Here is a 21765-nt window from a genome sequence, read left to right on the forward strand (position 1 = left end):
GCCCATATCTCTTTTTCTTTAGTCCTCCCTATTCTCTGAGACACAACATTGAAATTAGACAAATAACCCTACAATGGCCTCTTAAGTGTTCAAGTGAAAGAAAGAGTCACATGTCTTACTGTAAATGAAAAGCTAGAAATGATTAAACTTAGGAAGGCATACTGAAAGCTGAGACAGGCTGAAAGTTAGGACTCCTGTGCCAGTCAGCCAAGTTGTGAATGCAATGGAAAAGTTCTTGAAGGAAATTAGAAGTGCTATTCCAGTGAACACACGAATGATGAGAAAGCAAAATAGCCTTATTGATGATGCAAAGAAAGTTTTAGTAGTCTGGATAGATCAAACAAGACACGCAATCCCTTAAGAAAACCTAATCCAGAGCAGGCATCAACTCTCTTCAATTCTATGAATGCTGAGGGTGAGGAAGCTGCAGGAAAGTTTGAAGTTGGCAGGTTGGTTCAGGAGATTTAAGGAAACAAGTCATCCCCATACCATAAAAGTGCAAAATGAAGCACCAAGTACTGATATAGAAGCTGGATCAAGTTACCTGGAAGATCTAGCTAAGCTAATTAATTAGGTGGCTCCACTAAGCAAAACGTTTTCAATGTACAGTTGGCCCTTGATCAACAAAGGTTTGAACTGTGTGGGCCCACTCACACACACATTTTTTTTTCAATAAATACACTGGAAAATTTTGGGGGGATTTGCAATAATCTGAAAAAATGAACAAATTGCATAGTCTAGAGATACTGAAAAAATTAAAAACAAGGTATATGTCATGAATGCAAAAAATATATATGATTACTAGCCTATTTTATCATTTACTATCATAAAATACACACAAATCTATTATAAAAAGTTGAAACTTATCAAATGTACACAGCATACACTAAACAGCATGCTACTAAACGATGAAGGGGTCAACCAAGAAATCAAAGATGAAACAAAAAAATAATTGAAGATAAATGAAAATGGGGCACCTGGGTTAAAGCATCCGACTCGTAGTTTCCGCTCAGGTCGATCTCAGGGTCAGGAGATCAAGCACCATGTAGAGCTCTGCACTCAGCACAGAGTCCGCCTGGGTTTCTCTCTCCCTCTACCTCTGCCCTCCCCACCTCCTCCTCTCTCTAAAGTAAATAAATAAATCTTTTTAAAAAGAGAGATAGGGGCACCTGGGTGGCTCAGTCATTTAAGCGTCTGCCTTCAGCTCAGGTCATGATCCCAGGGTCCTGGGATCAAGCCCGGCATCGGGCTCCCTGCTCCGCGGGCAGTCTGCTTCTCCCTCTCCCTCTGCCTCTCCTCCTGTTCCTGCTTTCTATTTCAAATAAATAAAATCTTAAAAAAAAAAAAAAAAAAAATGAAAATAACACAAGTCCAAAATCTCTAGGACACAGGGAAAGCAGTTCTAAAGGAAAAGTTATGGCAATACAGGCCTCCCACAAGAAACAAGAAAAATCTTGAACAATCTAACCTTACCCCTAAAGGAACTAGAAAAAGAATAAACAAAGCTCAAAGTTAGTAGGAGATAAATCTGTCATTTCAACAGATGCAGAAAAAACATCTGTCAAAGTTCAACATCTGTTCATGATAAAAATTCTCAACAAAATGGGTTTAAAGAGAACATACTTCAACATAATAAAGGCCATATATGGAAAACCCACAGCTAGTATCATATTCAATGGTGAAAAACTGAGAGCTTTTCCTCCAAGATCAGGAACAAGATAATGATGTCCACTCTTGACATTTTTATTCAACATGGTACTAGAAGTCCCAGCCACAACAATCAGACAAGAAAATGAAATAAAAAGCATCCAAATTGGTAAGGAAGAAGTTAAATTGACACTATATGTAGATGACATACATAGAAAACTCTCAAGACTCCCATCAAGAAACTATGAGAATAATAAATTCGGTAAGGTTGCAAAAAACAAAATCAATACCCAGAAATTGACTGCATTTCTATACACTAATAATCAAGTACCAGAAAGAGAAATTAAGGAAGCAAGTACATTTACAATTGCACCAAAAAGAGTAAAATACCTAGGAATAAACTTAACCAAAGAGATGAAAGACCTGTACTCTGAACTATGAAACACGGATGAAAAAATTGAAGACAAAACAAATGAAAAGACATACCATGCTCATGGATTGGAAGAATATTGCTAAAATGTCCATACTACCCACAGCAATCTACAGATTTAATGTGATCCCTGTCAAAATACCAACAGCATTTTCCACAGAACTAAAATAAACAATACTACAATTTGTATGCAACCATAAAAGACCCTGAGTAGCCAAAGCAACACTGAAAAAGAAGAACAAAGTTCAAGATACCACAATCTCAGATTTCAAGATATACTATGAAACTGCAGTAGTAAAAACAGTATGGTACTGGCACAAAAACAGACACACAGATCAATGAAAAAGAACAGAGAGATCAGAAACTAACTGATGCTTCTATGATCAATTAATCTATGATACAGGAGGCAAGAACAAACAACAGGGAAAAGACAGTCTCTTCAATAAATGGTACTAGGAAACCTGAACAGCTAAAAGCAAAAGAATGAAACTGGACCACTACTTTCTTATAGCATACACAAAAATAAACTCAAAATGGATTAAAGACCTAAATGTGATACCTGAAACCATAAAACTCCTAGAAGAAACATAGGCAGTGCTTTCTTTGACATTAGCCTTAGCAACATTTTTCTAGATGTCTCCTCAGGCAAGGGAAACAAAAGCAAAAATAAACTACTGGGGTTACATCAAAATAAAAAGCTTTTGCACGGTGAAGGGAACCATCATGAAAACGAAAAGGCAACCTACTGAATGGGAGAAGATATCCGCAAACAATATATCTGATAAGGGGTTAATACCCAAATACATAAAGAACTTATACAACATACATTCTGCATCTCATAGATCAAGGTATAATTTTAACTTCAAGTCTTATTATTTAAGAAATATATTTCATAAGGCTACAACTGCCAAAGATAGTGGTTCCTTTGATGGATCTGGGCAAAGGAAGCTGAAAACCTTCTGGAAAGGATTCACCATTTTAGCTGCCATTAAGAACATCTGTGATTCATGGGGAGAGGTCGAAATATCACCATTAACAGGAGCTTGAGAGAAGCTGATTCCAACTCTCATTGATGACTTTGAGTGGTTCAAAACTTCAGTGTAGAAAATAACTGCAGATTTGGTGGTAATAACAAGACAGCTAGAATTAGAAGTGGAGCCAGAAAATGTGACAACTGCTGCAATCTCATCATAAAACTTTAACAGATGAAGAAATACTTCTTATGGATGAGCAAAAAAAGTGGCTTCTTGAGATGAAATCTACTCCTAGTGAAGATGCTGGGCAGATTGTTGAAATGACAACAAAGGACTCACAATATCACATAAATTTAGTTGATAAAACAGCATCAGGGTTTGGAAGGACTGACTCCCAATTCGGAAAGAAGTTCTGTGTGTAATATGCTATCTAACAGCATCACATGTTACAGAGAAATCATTTATGAAAGTCAATTTACAAACTTCATTGTTGTCTCAAGAAAATGCCACAGCCACAATCTTCAACCACCACCCCCATCAGTCAGCAGCCATCAGAATCAAGGCAAAACCTTCACCAGCAGAAGGACTGATTTGTTGAAAGCTCAGAAGATGGTTAGATGGTTAGCAATAAAGTACTTTTTTTTTTTTCCAGAGACAGCACAAGCAGGGGGAGCAGCAGAGGGAGAGGGAGAAGCAGGCTCCCCTTGGAGCAGGGAGCCCGATGCGGGACTCGATCCCAGGACCCTGGGATCATGACCTGAGCCAAAGGCAGACACCTAACTGACTGAGCCACCCAGGCGCCCCAGCAATAAAGCACTTTTTAATTAAGATACATGTTGTTTCAGACATACTGCAATTACACACTTAACAGCCTACAGTATAGCATAAACAAATTTTATATGCACCGGGAAACCTCTGTAAATGCTTCTCCCAAATGATAATGTAGAAAAATTGACTAGCAATGCTCAAAAATTGGCCTCAGAAAAGGAAAAATAAAATCAGAAGTCTAGTAACTGTTGGTTCTTTAAGTGAGACAACTCTGGTTTGGCCAAATAGTAGAAACCTAGTCATACCAGGTCTTAAAATTCTCATACCGGGGATGCCTGGGTGGCTCAGTCAGGTAAGCACCTGACTCGTGATTTCGGCTCAAATCATGATCTCAGGGTTGTGGGATCGAGCCCTGCACTGGGTTCTGCACTCTGATTGAGACTCTCTCCCTCTGCCCCTTGCCATGCTCGTGTGCTCTAAATAAATAAAAATAAAATCTTTAAAAAATTTTTCATACCGTATATGCTTTGAATTATTGGTCTTCTGACAAAATGATAGCCATTATGAACCAATACTAGTGGGGAATTATCAATTAAGACATAAAAAGTGCCTACTTTGCTTGCTCCACCTGCTCCAAATACAACCCAAGGAATATTATCTGTACTGATCCTGGACACTTTATTTAGCTGTCGTGTAAGTGGGGGGTGGAGGGGGAGAGAGAATCTTAAGCAAGCTCCAATGCCCAGTGCACAGCGTGATGCGCGGCTCAACCTCAGAATCCTGAGGATCATGACCTGAGCCAAAATCAAGAGTCAGACGTTTACGTTTAACTGACTAAGCCACCCAGGTGCCTCGCTCCTGGACATTTTAAATTGCCCAATGGACAATTCAAAGTTTGGCAAATGAATTTCAGTCAATCTCTCCCTAGCTCCAGTCTTATAAATATGTTTTAGTCATAGTTTGTATGTTTTCTCACTGTACTGAAGCTTTTCCTTGTTAGGCAAACTACTGCCTTTTCCATGGCTAAAATACTATTAGAAAGGATTGTCTTGGGGGTGCCTGGGTGGCTCAGTAGGTTGAGCATCTGACTCTTGATTTTGGCTCAGGTCATGACTCAGGGTCCTGAGACTGAGCCCTGAGTTGGGCTCCGCACTCAGTGGGGAGTCTGCTTGAGATTCTCTCTCTCTGCCCTTAGTCCCGCTCATGTGCACGTACGTGCTTTCTCAAATAAATAAATAAATCTTTAAAAAAAAAAAAAATTGTTCCTACCTGGGGAACTCCCCTGGAACTTTATAGCGGCAAGGGAACTCAATTCTCTGGTCAAGGGCTTTAAAGGCCTGTGCTCATTAAGCCATTCTACTACACTTTCATTGTGCTTATCACCCTCAATCCTCAGCTAATCAAATGCACTAATGGCATCATTAAGGCTCCACTGGCAAGATTTATAGAGACCCTTTTAAATACTCAGGCCAAAAGCATTGCCATTAGTCCTTTTAAATTTCAGGAACACAGCTCATTTGCAATCTGGAAACCTCAGGGCACCCAATGCACATAGCTCCTGCTTCTCTGATTCACCGCAATGAAAAGGAAACGTGCTTTAATACTATCAAGGTCTAATTACTTCTGATGGAAATAACCAGCTCTAGTAGAACAATCTTCCCACAGCACACTCCGGGAAGACAAAGACCTTAAGCATCACTCCTTGTAACTCAGGTATTTAATCTATTGTAAATGACATCTCTACAAAGACTCCCTTCAATCTTGCTGGAAAGGCCCAATTCTTAGCCACCAAACGCCAGAAACAGACTTCTGGATCCATGTATCCCATCTAAAGAAAGCACCAAACCCCAACTGGACCTATGCACCAACTGGTGACCTGAAAGCCAAGACTTCCAGGAGTCGAAACAGACAACAGCTTTCCTGAGATGACTGGACCAGGCCTGTATACCTTCTTTCCCTTGCTTGTTCTCACGTTTTCTTCTCCCCTTCATGGAAGGGTAATGCCTTTCTCAACATTTCCCAGTACCTTGAAAAAGGGGTAAGCTGCTCCAATTACTAGATTTGTCATCCGAAACCACTATCTATCCAAGACAGCAGTGACCCCTTAGTTTACCCTGTAAGTAAGTTTGTTGGAATCCCAGGTGCCACTATAGGCCTGAATTGTCCCACAGGTCCCTTTTATATAAAGTTGGAATACTAAATCCACATACCACCATTCCTTGCCTCAATTTAACCCAACCCTGGGATCGGAGAATGTGATCCATCAAATACATGTATGAAAGATATAAATAGTCAACGTAGTCAAATCATTTGCAGGTTTGCTGTCAAACCCATGTTATCTCGGTGGTCTTTCAATATGTAATATGGCATTTGCCTCTTGGCTGAATGATGCAAACACCTCTATATTGACCAATGGGTCCATAAATGCTAATACTTAAGAGGAAGTCATATATACACATCCCAGCTACTCCTTTACATGTGGAGGTTCTGGTGAATTGCCCCTATGCTTGGGCAACTTATCTTGACAGCTGGACAATGAAAGGACAATGTGCTCTTACTGTACTTACTGTCCTATTTTCTCTTCGTAACAAATAAGAAGCCTACTACTAGTCTACCCCATTAAGCCTCCATGGTCATCTTAAATTGGAACTTCCAGGAAGCAAATAGGACTCCCAGTTTGCCTACGTAGAGAGAGCCTCCCTTAAGGTCAGAAGAAGTGCCAAGGATTGCATTATCCAAAATCTCTCCAACATGAGAGCTACCCAATTGTGCTGCCAAGCCAAGAGCAGCCCACCAACAATCACTTGACTTGATGGCTAGAGTAGTTTTGGCTAATCGTACAGCCCTTGACTGTGTACTTGCTGAATGAGGAGGTGTTTATGTGACTGCCAATACCATATGTTGCACATGGATAAATTCCTCTGGGGAGGTAGAAATCCAACTGCATAAAATTAGGGAGTTAACACATTGCTACAACAAATTTCATTTAACAATCCTTTGATCTCTTCATCTGGTTTGGTTACCTTCATGTTTGGGCTCCTGGTTTACAAGCACTGAACAAACTGGACTTGTCATTATTACTTTCAATTCTGCTTTGTATAATTCTTATTAAGCTTTGTACCCGATGCCACCAACCCTTTGTAAAAATGTCCAATAGGGTAATTCTAGCTCAAAGTTTTAGTGATCTCCCATGCTTACAACACTTAACAAGATAAAGACTTTAGATTGGAAATGCCTGAGTTCTCCCTCCTACCTTTCCTTTTCACTCAAATGTGGCCTAAATGGTTTCCCACCTGTGCACTTTCTCTCCACCGTGGGACATGATAACCAAAAAAGGTCCTTCCTGGCACTGAGGGACAAAATCACTCAATGCCGAAAACCTGATTCCTGGCCAGCCAATGAGAAGTTGCCACAACCCCGAATTCCTCTCCCCCACCAAACGTTTGTTCAAAAACTCCCCCTCCAACTTCTTCCTTTCGTCTATAAAAGCAAACCCCTCTTCTTCATTCCGGGACTTGCCTATGGTTTACCACAGTTGGAATGTTCCAAATTGCATTTCTTCTGCTATTCCTGAATAAACTCATTTTGCTGGTAAAATAACTGGCTATTTTTAAGGTTGACACTCCCCATTCTTTGGTGTGAAAATAGGATTGACTCTTATAAAACATCAGTTTCTTTTATAAAAACACCAGCTTCTCTATACCAATGGAAATAACAGGACAGAATTCATGGTTTACAAGTGGTATGATTTTGTACCTTGTTTTTATAAATCCTAGCAGTTTTACTGGTTTGACATTTAAATTAAAATGGAATTAAAACCAAAGAATTTCTAAAAAGAAGTCCCTTAATATTCTACCTAGTTTGTATCTTCTACCACCAGTACACTTCATGATTCTTTTTAAAATACCACTAATATATACATATTTAAGTTCTGCTTAATTAAAATTACTCATTCAAATTAAAGACTTTTCCTATGAACTCTAATGCTTCCAAAGTATAAAATTTTTAACTAGCTGATACTTTCCTCAAACAGAATCTTGAATCTGATAGGATTGAACTTATAACAAAAAGGCTTTCTACAGGATTTAAGCCTCAGCCTAAATGCATATAAAATAATCTGACAGGGGTGCACCTGGGTTGCTTAGTTAAGTGTCTAACTCTTGATATCGGCTCAGGTTATGATCCAAGGTTGTGAGATCGAGCCCTGCCATCAGGTTCCATTCACAGTGCAGAGTCTGCTTGAGATGCTCTCTAAATAAATAAACAGAATCTTAAAAAAAAAACCTGACATGATCTGTAATATTAAGCACTGCTCTTTGTACTTTAAATATACAGGTACCTAATTCTTTCCAAACCCTTGGTGTCAGATGTGTTTCTACAATTCAGAATTTTGGATTTTAGAATACAATACAGATATATCATTTTTTTAACATCAGTAGGATCTGTGCCTAGCATTCTGTAATTAAAAATATTAATATTTCTGAGGCAAAATACGACTTCATACTCTAAGTTCACACACAAATTTAGTTTTTTCTGGATTAAAATAAACAACTCATTTAACTCCTAACAGCTCACGAGGTGGATATTATTATTATCCTAAGAATTTGATCAGCATGATGTGCCAGTCTTCTTATACCTGCGACAGTTGTTAAGGGTATCTTGTTTCATCTAAGAGATGAAAGAATTTTGATTAAAAAAAAAAAAAACAAAAAACACAGCACCTGCAACACAAATCAAGATAACTTGCTTATACTACCTTCTTTAAGAAGCAAGAGGTTTGGATTCCTAGTAAGTTTCCTACTTAGGAAACTGATAATATTCTGACATTTACGAATATACCTTTCCGGGGGTACCTGGGTGGCTCAGTTGGCTGAGCGTCCAACACTTGATTTTGGCTCAGGTCATGATCTTGGGGTTGTGGAAATGAGCCCCGCATGAGGCTCTGTGCTGGGCATGGAGCTGGCTTGGGATTCTCTCTCTCCCTCTGCCACTCCCCATTCCACACTTGCTCTCTCTCAGAAAGAAAGAAAAGAAAAGAAGAAAAGAAAGACAGACAAAGACAGAAGGAAAATACCTTCCCAGCCCACATACAAGCAGAATTAAATAATTCAACATATACATTTTCGGCTTCATTGTCAGATAGGTAGTTAATAAAAATCACTCATTGTACACCCAACTCATAAGCCTCAAGAGGGAGTTACAACATGGCACTGGAGTCTGAAAGGCCTGGGTTCAAATCCCTGCTGCATCACTTATCAGTGGAGTAAATTTGGGCAAAGAACTTAACTTTGGCCTCACTACTTCACAAGGCTGTTATATATGAGGTAGTGTATATATGGCACTTAGTGACACCTGGCCCATAAAATGTACTAGTACAGAATTGCTACCACTGTTACTGTCCTAATGGATTAGCAAGGTATAGGATTTTAGCTTGATTTGGGGGGCAAGTTTACTGAGGTAGGAAGAGAGGCTCAGGGTTAACTTCAGAAGCAAATCATAAGGATGGTCCCAAACAGTAACAACTGTGAGTAAATCAGTATTTCCAATTTACCCACAAGTTTATTTCCAAAATCAAATATCTTGGTTTAAAATGAACCTACAATAGAATATGCATAATTGGAGACAACGGAAACCAGATCAATGTTGATGATCTCTCATTTAGAACTACTTAACTCTTTTTGGCACAGACACCATTATTTTGTCCTTTTAAGCTTTTATTATCTCCTCTCCTTGGTTTCTCCGAGGCACAGATAACCGAAATCCATATTATTATGAGACTATATAACAACAGGTATGAATGTCTAAAGGTAAACTTCTTTAGAGGTGGTTAAAAAGTAAAGTAGCTCTCATAACCAACCACCCACCCAGAAATTCTCTGAATATTTTTGGAAATGTCAGTAATAGCTACAAGTCAGAGAAATACACACTAATTTGGACAAGGAAGATCCTAATACAATTAAAGTTCATTAGGCAGATCAGATGGTAAATTAATAGGCAATACTGCTCTGAATCAGTGAGAGATCTCAGAGATCAATGACCTATTCTGATATGTAGATAATTGGGGAAGGAGAAAAGGAAAGTAAAATGGGTAAGGATAGCCAAACAAATATTTAAGTTCTGAACTAAATTAAAATCTCTACCTATTTATATTAATGTATTGACATACCCCACTTTAAATATTTGAAATTTATAAAATTTATAGATATAAATTTATAAATATATTTATAAGAATTCAATTTTCTCCCTTGTTCTAAATAGTTAGCCTCAGGGAGACAATAATCATTCAATGTTCTGAAGTTAGTGACTATCACAAATCTAAGAGATGAAATTTTTTTTTTTTTTTTTTTAAAGATTTTATTTATTTATTTGAGAGAGAGAGACACAGAGAGAGAGGGAACATAAGCAGGGGGAGTGGGAGAGGGAGAAGCAGGCTTCCCGCCGAGCAGGGAGCCCGATGCGGGGCTCGATCCCAGGGCCCTGGGATCACGACCTGAGCCGAAGGCAGACGCTTAACGACTGAGCCACCCAGGCGCCCCGAGATGAAATAATTTTAAAAATGTAGTTATCAATGCAAACCCTCCTTTCTCTCCATTCCATATAAAGACAGAGAAAACCAATTATTTTTTAAAGTGGCCTGTAACTGCCAATGCTGAAGACTGAACTTTGTTATAACTGGCAACCAACTCTGAATGGGTTAGGACACATGACAGAAAATTATCAAAATTGACCTTGTACAGCCATCTAAAGAGATTACTTGATAGAAGAGCTCAAAGAAGCAGATTATCCTGTTCAAAATTCTTTGATGATAGTGTGAGAATTCTGGGAAGTCATCAAGGTGCAGATGATTACAAAAATCAGGAGAACAGATGAAAAAGCTAAGAAAAAAACATATTCCAAGACTAAACCTTAAAAAGGAAAATAAGAAATACTAGGAGAAAAAAAATGTACCTTCTAAAGAAACAAAAGGTTAACCAGAACACTAAGAAAACCAAAATTTAAGAACTGAAAATGGAAGTCTAGAAAGAGAGAGCAATTAATAGCTGAGAATATAGAGCATAAGGATAAAGAGGCTCTTAATTGAAATGATGGGTTTGTTGGTTTTTTGTTTTTTTAACTTTCTGCAGGCTAAAAATTCTCATTATCTAAAGGGTGAAAGAGAAGCAGTACTTCAGAGTGGTATTTTAGGGCAGCAGTCTAACCTACTTCTCATAAGTCCCCTCTTTACCCATAAATTTGTTGTACTTGGACCAGCTCCATTTATAGTCATGTATATTAGGAACTTCATTTGGCTCAGCAAAATCCTGAATCCCAAACATTAAGCAAATCTAGCCAACAGATAAGCATACTTTAGATATAATGTATCCTTGGTAAAGTACAAGCAAAACTAGTACTAGAATTTTTTTTTAAATCAACTTCTATTACAATAGTGTCATTCCTAAGAAAGAAAAAAGCTGCTCTTAAGCAACAAAAATGTTTCTTATTTAGATCATGGACTTTTAATTTTAACTCTAAGGACCTAAAGATTATTTACAAATAAAGGAACTAACACATAGAAAGGCTAAACCTGCTGAAGAGTATAAAGCTAATTAGTGGCAGAGATTTGCTGAAGCTAGGATTCCTGTCTCTGGGCTAGTGCTGTATGCCCAACTTGTCATATCTGTAGCACTGGCCTCCCTACCTCCCCTTAGGACTAATGGTATTGAGAAACTGTGACATACAGAATACTAAAACTACTATCTAATTTCCTTAAGGAGAAAATTCCAGAAATTCACACAAGCAAGAAATTAATTTTGCCTTTTCCTTCAGTGCTGAAGAACCAAAAAAGTAGCCTGTAGTCTTAAGTGGGCAAAAGGACAAGTGAAAACTCCCAGGTGCATTAACAGGCTGTAAGAGGTTTGGGTAAAGTCAGATATCACCCCACCACCATTTTCCTCATGAACCCTGCTACATTTCAAATCAAATGACTAGATCGAAGGGACTGAATTCTCACTCTTTGGGAGGCTGAACCAATGGCTGATTCACCTCTGATTCACCCTATCCTCAGCTATGAGGGTATAGGAATGCCTTGCCACACTGTGAGACCTAACAGACATCAACCTCAACAATTCAACAATTATGGTCAAAAAGCAAAGTTAGACCTACAGGTCATCAATGGCCTATACTTTGTAACAGCTGAGACCGCAAAGAATTTTAATCATAAAACACTATTTTTCTGTCTCAAGACTGTATTTATAATGAGTTCAGCAATCAGCCATTCCATAATTCTTTCATGAATGTTAAGTTTCTCTCTGCTAGATTATAAGCTCTTTGAAGTTAATGATCGTGTCTTTACTTTTTGTATTCCCATGGTATCTATTTACTCTAGAAACAGAGTACATACTAAATATATACCTATTAAATTACCCTCTCAGCAGCTAGCCTAAACCACTGAAACCAAAGTAATCGTTGGGATGTGAGAAAAGAAATATTCTAATAAAGAAAAAAATACAGAAAAACAAAAACAACAAAACCTCAAAACAAAACAAACCACCAGTAATTTCAAGCCTCCTGATGTGGCCAAAAAAAAAAAAAAAAAATCAACAACAAAAGAACCCCAGCAAGAAGTAGTGTTGGGCTTTCCTAAATCACTCTTTGGCCCAATTTCACAGATTAGCCTTCAGTATGGATAAATTTGCAGCATGTTAAACTCAGGTGTCTATGTTTTATACAGGAATTTGGAAGGTAAGGACCAAAATCTCAGTGTAACTACAAATATTTCCCATAAAAATAACCAAATAAGAATTCCCTGTTATAATTTCTCAAAGTTCTCATTACAAAACTTAAGAAAAAGGTAAATAAACCAAACTTCTTCATAGAAAAACTGTATTTACAACTCCATCCAAAAGCAGTTTTTAAAAGCAAACAACGTAACACGGAAGGTGAAAAAAATCCATGCTCGCCCAAAACTGCCAAATCTAATAAATTATTAACAGAATACTCCATCAAAAATAAGGCAATAACCCAAGATATCCCACTGATGATTTTTCCACTTCCATAACTAGGTAGAACTAATCTATCTAGTAGCAAATGATACTTCATTCCATTTCAGCATGTCTGAAATCCTTAAGGACAAAAGTTTTAAAATATGATCTTAGTTCTCCATTAGACTCTTAGAACACCTGGAAGGAAAATAATTTCTAAAGCACAAAGAGGTAAAGAGGTATAACCTTTCAAAAAGATACTCAGAGTTCAAAATTCAAGAATGCGATATTAATACACAATGGGCATAGGTAAATATATGCAATACAGTGATAGCAAATTAATTTATTTAGTACTTTTTCCATTCCATATCATCAGGAGGATTGATTTCAACTTTCCTTTTACCTACATCAGACCAGTTGGTACTCAAAACTGTACCACCAGACTCCATCTGCAATAAGAAATAAAAATAGATTAATCCCTGGACCATATAATCAAAGCAGAGTATTTTTCTAAAAATGTTCCAAGCATAACGTCCTAAATATAGCCCATGTTTGACTCAATATAAGCAAAGGATAATACTTTGATTTAATCTTAGGCTTTTCAAATAAGTTAGGTAGAAGGCATCATGTTCATACAGTCATATAAAGCACATCTCCCTTGGCTAATCAGCATTGAGGTAAATGTGGAAAATCTACCTTCTGATGAAAATAAAATTGGCTCCCCAAGAAAATAATAATCTCTTTTGTTAAGGATAGTAAAAACCAGACAAAGTAAACTCTTTCTATACTAGTTGGACAGAACTTTTAAGATCCCCTTAGTAATGCTGTGACAAATATATACAAGGGAATGCTGGAATTTTTTTCAAATCAATGTGCATACACACAAGTACATAAAATCAGTATCTCAGTAAAGAACTGATTATCTATTTACCATCTATAGAATATACCACCCACCAAAAACCCTAGCACATTCATAAGTACATTCTAAAAAAACCTCTGGACATTTGTTATCTTAATAAAAATTAACTGACTTGGATCACAGCAAAAAACAGTGTGAATTATTCAAATCTAAACATTTTTACATGATCAGCTGTGCTGCTGGCATATGTATATAGTTACAAACCTGACTATTACACTGGAACCTCAATATAACCTCATGCCCCACACTCCCTGTCAAGCTCCCTTACATGGGTTGCTTTGCATGGGATGTTCTTCCCCACCGGTTTATTTTCCCATTCTTTAGTTATCCTCTAAACATAACATTTCACCATTTCTCTGTGGCCTCCTTTGACCCTAATCAGGACTCTACCTTTGTAGAATTTGTGTTCTGTATGAGCATAATTACCATTAATATGTATCACACTACACTGTTAGAATTTTAAGGGTCTGCTTTCTTTTATATGCTTCGTACCCTTGGTTCCAACTAAAGCTGAGAGCCCCTACAAGGCAAGGAACATATTTTACTAACACTTGTATCCTAGATCTAAGCCACAACGGTTGGGCACATGATAGACTTCAAATAAAATATTGATATGAGTGTTTGTAAATGTAATATCTAGTAGAAGCATGTGGGAATAGACCTATTCTTACCTGAATGAAACTATACAGCGTATGTTTTAAGTAACACCTTCTTTCATTAAGACATAAGTATATGTAAACATATGTTAGCAGCATATAGCATGAGCCTTGTGCTTACCTCACTGAACTACACTGTGTATAAACTGTCATTCAAGTAACAAATCTCCTCTCATTAATATAAACCCACTAACATCCTAAACCCCTAACCCCAATCCTAATGTCATTGAGCCCTCTGGAGAGTTCTACAAATTGCAGGATACGAGGCATTTACCCTTCAACCCTGGCCCTAACCCTAACCCTAACCTAATCCTAACCCACATCTGAGAAGAAAAAAAGAAAAAAGAAGTGGTATACATATACAATGGAATATTACACACACACACACACACACACACACACACAAATCCTGCCATTAGCAATCACATGGATGGAGCTAGAGGGTATTATGCTAACTGAAATGTCAGTCAGAGACAGACACCATGTGATTTCGCTCGTATGTGGAATTTAAGAAACAAAACAAAGGAGCAAAGAGAGAGAGAGACAGAGGCAAACCAAGAAATGGATCCTTAACTATAGAGAACAAACTGACAGTTACCACAGGGGAGGTGGATGGGGGCATGGGTTAAATAGGGGATAAGGATTAAGGAGTGTACTTGTGATGAGTACCGGGTGATGTATGGAAGTGCTGAATCACTATTTTGTACACCTGAAACTAATATTACATGTATAGTAACTAACTGGAATTTAAGACTTTAAAAAATTTGAAAAAAAGGGATAAATTCTATATAATAAACTACTCCTATGAAGATGAAGGAATCAGATTTAGTTTATAATCTGATATTTACTGATGACATTTACTTTCCCCTTTCCTTATGGACTGCAGTGCAATTTAGCATTTCCCTCTGATTATTTTGTACATGTTGGTCTTTTTTTCCCAATTAGACTGGAAGATCATAGATGAGTCTATTTTCCTTGTTTTCCCAGAAGCACTTGGTATGTTCCAGGTGGCTTGCATATTTATGGGTGTATATGGTTCAATTACTATTAGCAAAGCCTCTGTATGAAAATGGATGCAGATTCTATAATCTATCTTTGAAATTTCACACACTGCTATTCTGTCTAGCATACTCTTAGAAAAGTCAATACTGAAACTGACTTCTCTTCCTGGGGACACAGAGTAGATGTATTTTACCCTATTCTTCCCACTTAGTACTACTAAAAACCTTGGACATTATATATATGTAAACAAACATAAGAAGACTCTAAAAGATGAAGGAAAGAAGACAGATCAGCTAGGGACCTTGGGAGCCAAGAACAACATAACATGGTGGTGAGTCCCCTGGGTTTTCTTTTTTGCCTCATGTCCTAGAGCTGCTGCTGAAGAAGCTGGAAACGCTAAGAGGCACACACAAAAAAAGCTCAAACGGAAACCTGGTTTCTCTAGCTAAAGGATGAAGAAAGACAAAAAGACAGCTTAGGAAGACAGAAAAGTTTTAGACTATAATTGCTCCATTGAACTAGACACCACAGAAAAAAACTGTGGTGCCATCCGCACCCAAGGCCAGTAAAGGCTGGGTGAGGAGCCTAGACTTCCACCCATGCTGGGCTATCATGAAGCCACCTCCTCTGCCACCTGTGGTATCAGTGAAAACCACAGAGACATCTACCCCACTCCCATCAGTAGTGAAGAGATGCCCTGGGATGTCTAAGGAGGCTGATTAGGGTGCCTGGATTTCTACCTCCACCTAGCAATAATGAGGCAGTGCTTTCCCTTCCTCTGACAGAGTGACTGGCAGAGAGAGCCAAATAAGATGGAGGATTTATTTGATTTTATTTAAGATTTTATTTATTTGACAGAGAGAGACACAGCAAGAGAGGGAACACAAGCAGGGGGAGTGGGAGAGGGAGAAGCAGGCTCCCCGCGGAGCAGAGAGCCCGATGCGGGACTCAATCCCAGGACCCCGGGACCTGAGCCAAAGGCAGACGCTTAACTGACTGAGCCACCCAGGTGTCCCTAAGATAGAGGATTTAAATAAGATCCAGTCTCACAGCAGAACATGAAAACATCCAAGTTTCAACTGAAAATCACTTGTTGCTGGTAAAAAAACACCAAGCACAAGGAAAATTTCAGATTCTATTTTTTTTTAAAAAAAGACAATCAATAGATACTAATGTTGAGATGAGAAAAATGTTAAAATTATCTGACAAAGATTTTAAAGTAATCATAGTAAAAAAATGCTTTACTAGAAATCATGAATTTGCTTGAACCAAATGAAAAATAGAACAATACAGCAAAGAAAAGAAAATCTAAAGAACCATCAAATGTTTCAGAATCAAGAACTACAACTGAAATACAAAGGTAAGTGGATAATGCTAAAGAACAGAATAGAAGGGACCGAGAAAAGCATCAGTGCACCTGAAAACAGGACAATATAAATCACCTAATTTGAACAACAGAGAGAAAAGAGAGAGAAAATGAAGAAGTCCCAGGGATGTGTGATACTGTAACAAAATATTTATCTTATATCCTCAGGTTTCAGGAAGAAGAAGGTAGATCTGAAAAAGTACTCAATGCAATAATGGCTGAATATTTCCCAAATTTGGCAAGACACATAAACCTACAGATTCAACAAACCCCAATCAGAATAAACCCAAAGAAATCCTTGCTGACAAAGAATCTGTCACAGGCAGATCTAAAAGAATGCCAGGGGGCACCTGAATCGGTTAAGCATATGACTCAATCTCAGCTCAGGTCTTGAGTTCAAGCCCCGCACTGGGCTCCACTCTGGGCATGCAGCCTACTTAAAAAAATTAAAAAAAAAAAAAAAAAAAAATTATTATTATTATTATTAAAAAAAAAAGAATGCCTAAAGTTCTCTAAAATAAGAACAAATAACAGAACCTCAGAACGTTTAAACAAATAAAACAGAATTTGCTTTTTCTCTTGAGCTTTCTAAATTACATGTGACAGTTGAATGAAAATTAACAATGTATGTAGAGGAAATACCTGTGAAAATTATAAATGAGAGAGAGTAAAGGGACATAAAGGGAGGAGGTAAGGTTTCTACACTTCACTCAAACTGACAAGAAAAATGACACAAGTAAACTCTGATAAGCTATGTATAATATAGCTAGTATACAGAGCAACCACTAAAAATGCTATACAAAGAAGAAACACTAAAAAAAATTATAAATAAATAAAAATTAAACTAAAAAATATTTAAAAGTACTCTCAGAGGAAGGCAGGAAAAACAAAAGAACAAAAAAAATAAAATGGTAGAATTAAAGTCCTAAAATATCAGTAATTATATTCAATGTAAATGATCTGAATACGTCAATTAAAAGACAAGAGACTGGCAGAAGAGATGAAAAAACATAACCCAACTATATGCTGTCTCCAAGAAACTCACTTTAAAAAACAGTAGGACTCAATCAATTTAAATATGATATAGACAGGTTGGAAATAAAAGAATGGAACAAGACATCATGCAAAAATTAATCAAAAGACAGAAGAATTGGCTACATTAGTATCAGAGCAAAGAAAATTACCAGAGCTAGAGAATGACATGTATATATGATAAAAAGGCCAATCCACCATGAAGATACAGCAATCCTAAATGCATATGGAGCAAAAAGAGCTGCAAAATATGTGAAGCAAAAACTGACAGAATAAGACAAAATCAGCAATACAGAAGAATTCAACAATATCAAGCAACATCTATAGAACACTCCTTCTAACAAGAGAACACACCTTCTTTTCAAGCGAAACATAAACTTCAGATACACCAAATGCTAGGCAATAAAACAAAGAATGTACATCACATGGTACATAGTCTCATATCACAATGGAATAAAATTAGAAACCAATAATAACAAGGTAACAGGAAAATCTCCAAACACTTGGAAACTGAACAACACAGTTCTAAACAATCCATGTGATGAAGTCTCAACTGAAATCAAAATACATATTAAACTGAATGAAAATATAACATTAGAACTTGTGAGAGACAGCTAAAACCCCGCTAAGAGGGAAATTTATAGCATAAACATACACAACAGAAAACAGAAAGTCAAATCAACAATCTAATTAACATCTGAACAACCTACAAAGATAGCAAAATAAACCCAAAGCAAGCAGGCGGGAGAAAATAACAAAGAACAGAAATGAATGGAATTTCTAATAAAAAACTGAAGAAATTTCTTAAGTCAACAAAGGGCTGATTCTGTGGGAAAAAAAAAAAATTCAGTAACATTGACAAACCTCAAGACTGAAAGAAGACACAAATTACCACCATAGGAACGAAATGGGAGTATCACTACAGACCTTGTAAATATATAAAACAAAAACAGTAAGAAAATACTACCAACACTGACAGGTTAGACAAACTAAATAGCATTTATGCTCAAAAACACAAACTGCCACAAGTCACTCAATATGAAATAGATAATCTGAACAGTCCTATAAACTATTAGAATAATTTTGTAATTTAAAATCTTGCCAAAAAAGAAATATCCAGGACCAGATGGTTTCACTAGTTTAAAGAAAAACTAACACCAATTCTACATAATCTCTTCCCCAAAACAGAAGAAGATAGAGCACTTCCCAATTCATTTTATGAAGTTAGTATTACACAGATACCAAAACCAGAAAAAGACATACAAAAAAAGAATACTACAAACCAATATCCCTCATGAATATAAACACAAAAATCCTTAACAAAGTATCTGAAAGTAAAATTGAGCAAAATACAAAAAGAATTATACACGATGACCAGGTGAGGCTTATGCCAAGGATGCAAGGTTGGTTCTAGTAGAAATATCATATTAATCATATAAAATCACCGTTGTAACAGGTTAAAGAAGACAAATCACATAATCATTTTGATCAATGCAGAAAAAGCATTCAAATTCAAAAAGTGAACAGCTAGCTGTGCAGTGTTGGTGGTATAGTGGTAAGCCTAATAGCTACCTTCCAAAAAGTCAACAGCCATTCATGATAAAAAATCTCACAAAAGAAATAGAGAACTTTAACCTGACAGAGCATCTGCAAAAAGCCTACCACTAACATTATAATTAATGGGGAAAGACTGAATGGTTTTCCCTTAAAATGGGGAACAAGGCATAAATGTCCACTCTCACCACACTTTTCAACATAGTGCCAGAAGTTCTAGCCACTGCAATACAGCTAAAAAAAGGAGATAAAAGTCACAAATACCAGATTTAAAAAGTCCCTCTTTGAAGATACGACTGCCTACATAGAAAATCACATGTAATTTACAAAAAAATTCCCTAGAATAAGTGAGTTTAGCAAGGTCACAGAATGTAAGATAAACAAAAAAACCAACTGTATTTCTAAATACTAGCATATGGACACGAAAGTTAAATATACAATATAATTTACAATCACTCAAAAAAAAGGATACTTAGGTATATCTTGCAAAACATGCTTAGGATTTACATGTGGAAAACTGCACAATGCTGATGAAAGAATCAAAGATCTAAATAAATGGATTGGAAGATTCAACACAGTAAAAATGTCAATCTCTCCGAACTGATATACAGTCAATGCAATTCCTAACAGGATATTTTGATACATATAAACAAAATATTCTAAAGTTTATGTGGAAAAGCAAAGGAACTGGAATATCTAAAACAATTTTGAAAATGATTAACCAAGTAGAAGGAATGACTCTTCCTGGATTCAAAACTTACATAGCTAAAATAATCAAGACTGTAATATTACAGAGGAATAGACATATAGATCAATGAAACAAGAGAACCCAGAAATAGACTGAGACAAATACGCTCAAGTAATTTTTGAGATATGCAAAAACAATTCAATGGAAGAAAGACAGTTTTTCAACTGGTTCTGGAGCAAATGAACACGTACAGGCCAAAACCAAAACATACAAAAAAAAAAAAACCCCAAAATAACATCTCAACTTTATATAAAAATTAACTCAAAATGGATCATGGACTTCAATGTAATATGTAAAACTATAAAACTTTTATTGAAAGAAATTTTCAGATCTAGGACTAAGCAAAAGTTCTAGACTTGATACTAAAAGCGAATAATCCATAAAAGGAAAAACTGATAAACTGAACTTCATCAAAATTAAATACTTTAGCTCTGCAAAAGACAATTAAGAAAATAAAAAGACAAACTACAGACTGAGAGAAAATATTTGCAAACTATGTATCTCACAAAGACTTGTCAGATTAGTGGTGGCAGGAGTTAAGGAGAGGCAGTGGTGGGAGGAAGTGTGTATGGCTATAAAATGACAACAGTGAAGGAATCCTCTGGCAGTGGAAATGTTCTCTATCTGAACTGTCATTATCATGGTTGTGATACTGTACTGTAGTTCTGCAAGAGGATTCCGTTAAGGGGAAACTGTGTAAAGGATACAAGGGATCTCTGCATTATTTCTTACAACTGTATATAAATCTATAATTATTTCAACATAAAAAGTTTAAAAAAACTTTTTAAAATCAACAGTGAAAAGCTCAATCATGAACAGTTACAACACAGTAACTTCTGTGGAATACCTGAGTCTCAAAAGACATTTATTAACTAAGTACTAATTTGAATCTAAATGCCTTAAAAGAAGAGAGTGACATTTCCAAAGCTACTGATAAAAGTCAAATGATCACAACTAATGCAAAATAATCAACCTAGTTCTACAGAGATGACTTGTTATTAAAATCTCAGAACTTGAGGCCTAATTCGGGGTGATATTTAGGTTGTCTTGGGCCTTATTTTCTTAATCAACAAATCATTAACAAACCAATGAGTAATTAATATGCACTTTCTACTTGCCAAACACTGTTCTGGCAGTTTCCTGTCTATATTCTTCATCTCTGACACTGAGGCCACTATATATGGTTCTAATGGAGGCTCCTTCAGCTATTGTGATAATTAGAGTATTTCTTAGCCTTCCAAGTTCTAACTCAATGACTAAAGAATATTTATTTGGAATAAACCACTTGAGTCTCAACTCCCCCACAAGTTTCCAACTTCCCCAATAATTACTCTAAGTTTAGAGGAGAAAGAAATGTTCAGATGAAGCCTATTCAAAAAGGCCTCCCAACTACAATACATACAATTTGGTTTCAAACTGCCTCCTTAATCTTATAAAATTTCTGAAATTTACTACCACAATGTGTTTTTCAAGCTTATGTTCTTACAAATGATTTGTTCATAGCACGTTTCACTTCATCAGAACCATCTGAATAGATCTGCTGAAATAATTTGTTTAAAGCTGCATCTCCCTCCAACTTCTCATTTTTTTCTTCTTCTTTGATCTCACCAACCAATTTATCCCAATTTCTTGTATAATGAGATGATGATGGATATAAGTTCTTTACATCTATGGAGTAAAAAAGATAGAAGTGATTAATCAACATGTGA

The 21765-nt window shown here is 36.6% G+C and overlaps 1 protein-coding gene across 1 annotated transcript in view; it reads right to left on the reverse strand.

The window, feature by feature from the left end:
- Positions 1-12664: 12664 nt before the first annotated feature.
- SUGT1 (SGT1 homolog, MIS12 kinetochore complex assembly cochaperone) overlaps positions 12665-21765 on the reverse strand; it is a 40451-nt gene continuing 31350 nt past the window's right edge. The window contains exons 12-13 of the mRNA XM_032402908.1: positions 21543-21724; positions 12665-13228 (exon numbers count right to left, since the gene is read on the reverse strand). Of these exons, the coding sequence (XP_032258799.1) occupies positions 13127-13228; positions 21543-21724 (284 nt within the window). The 3' untranslated portion in view covers positions 12665-13126. The remainder of the gene's footprint in view (positions 13229-21542; positions 21725-21765) is intronic.

This window comes from Phoca vitulina, unplaced genomic scaffold, assembly GCF_004348235.1.
Source record: "Phoca vitulina isolate PV1807 unplaced genomic scaffold, GSC_HSeal_1.0 scaffold5, whole genome shotgun sequence".
Lineage (NCBI taxonomy): Eukaryota > Metazoa > Chordata > Mammalia > Carnivora > Phocidae > Phoca > Phoca vitulina.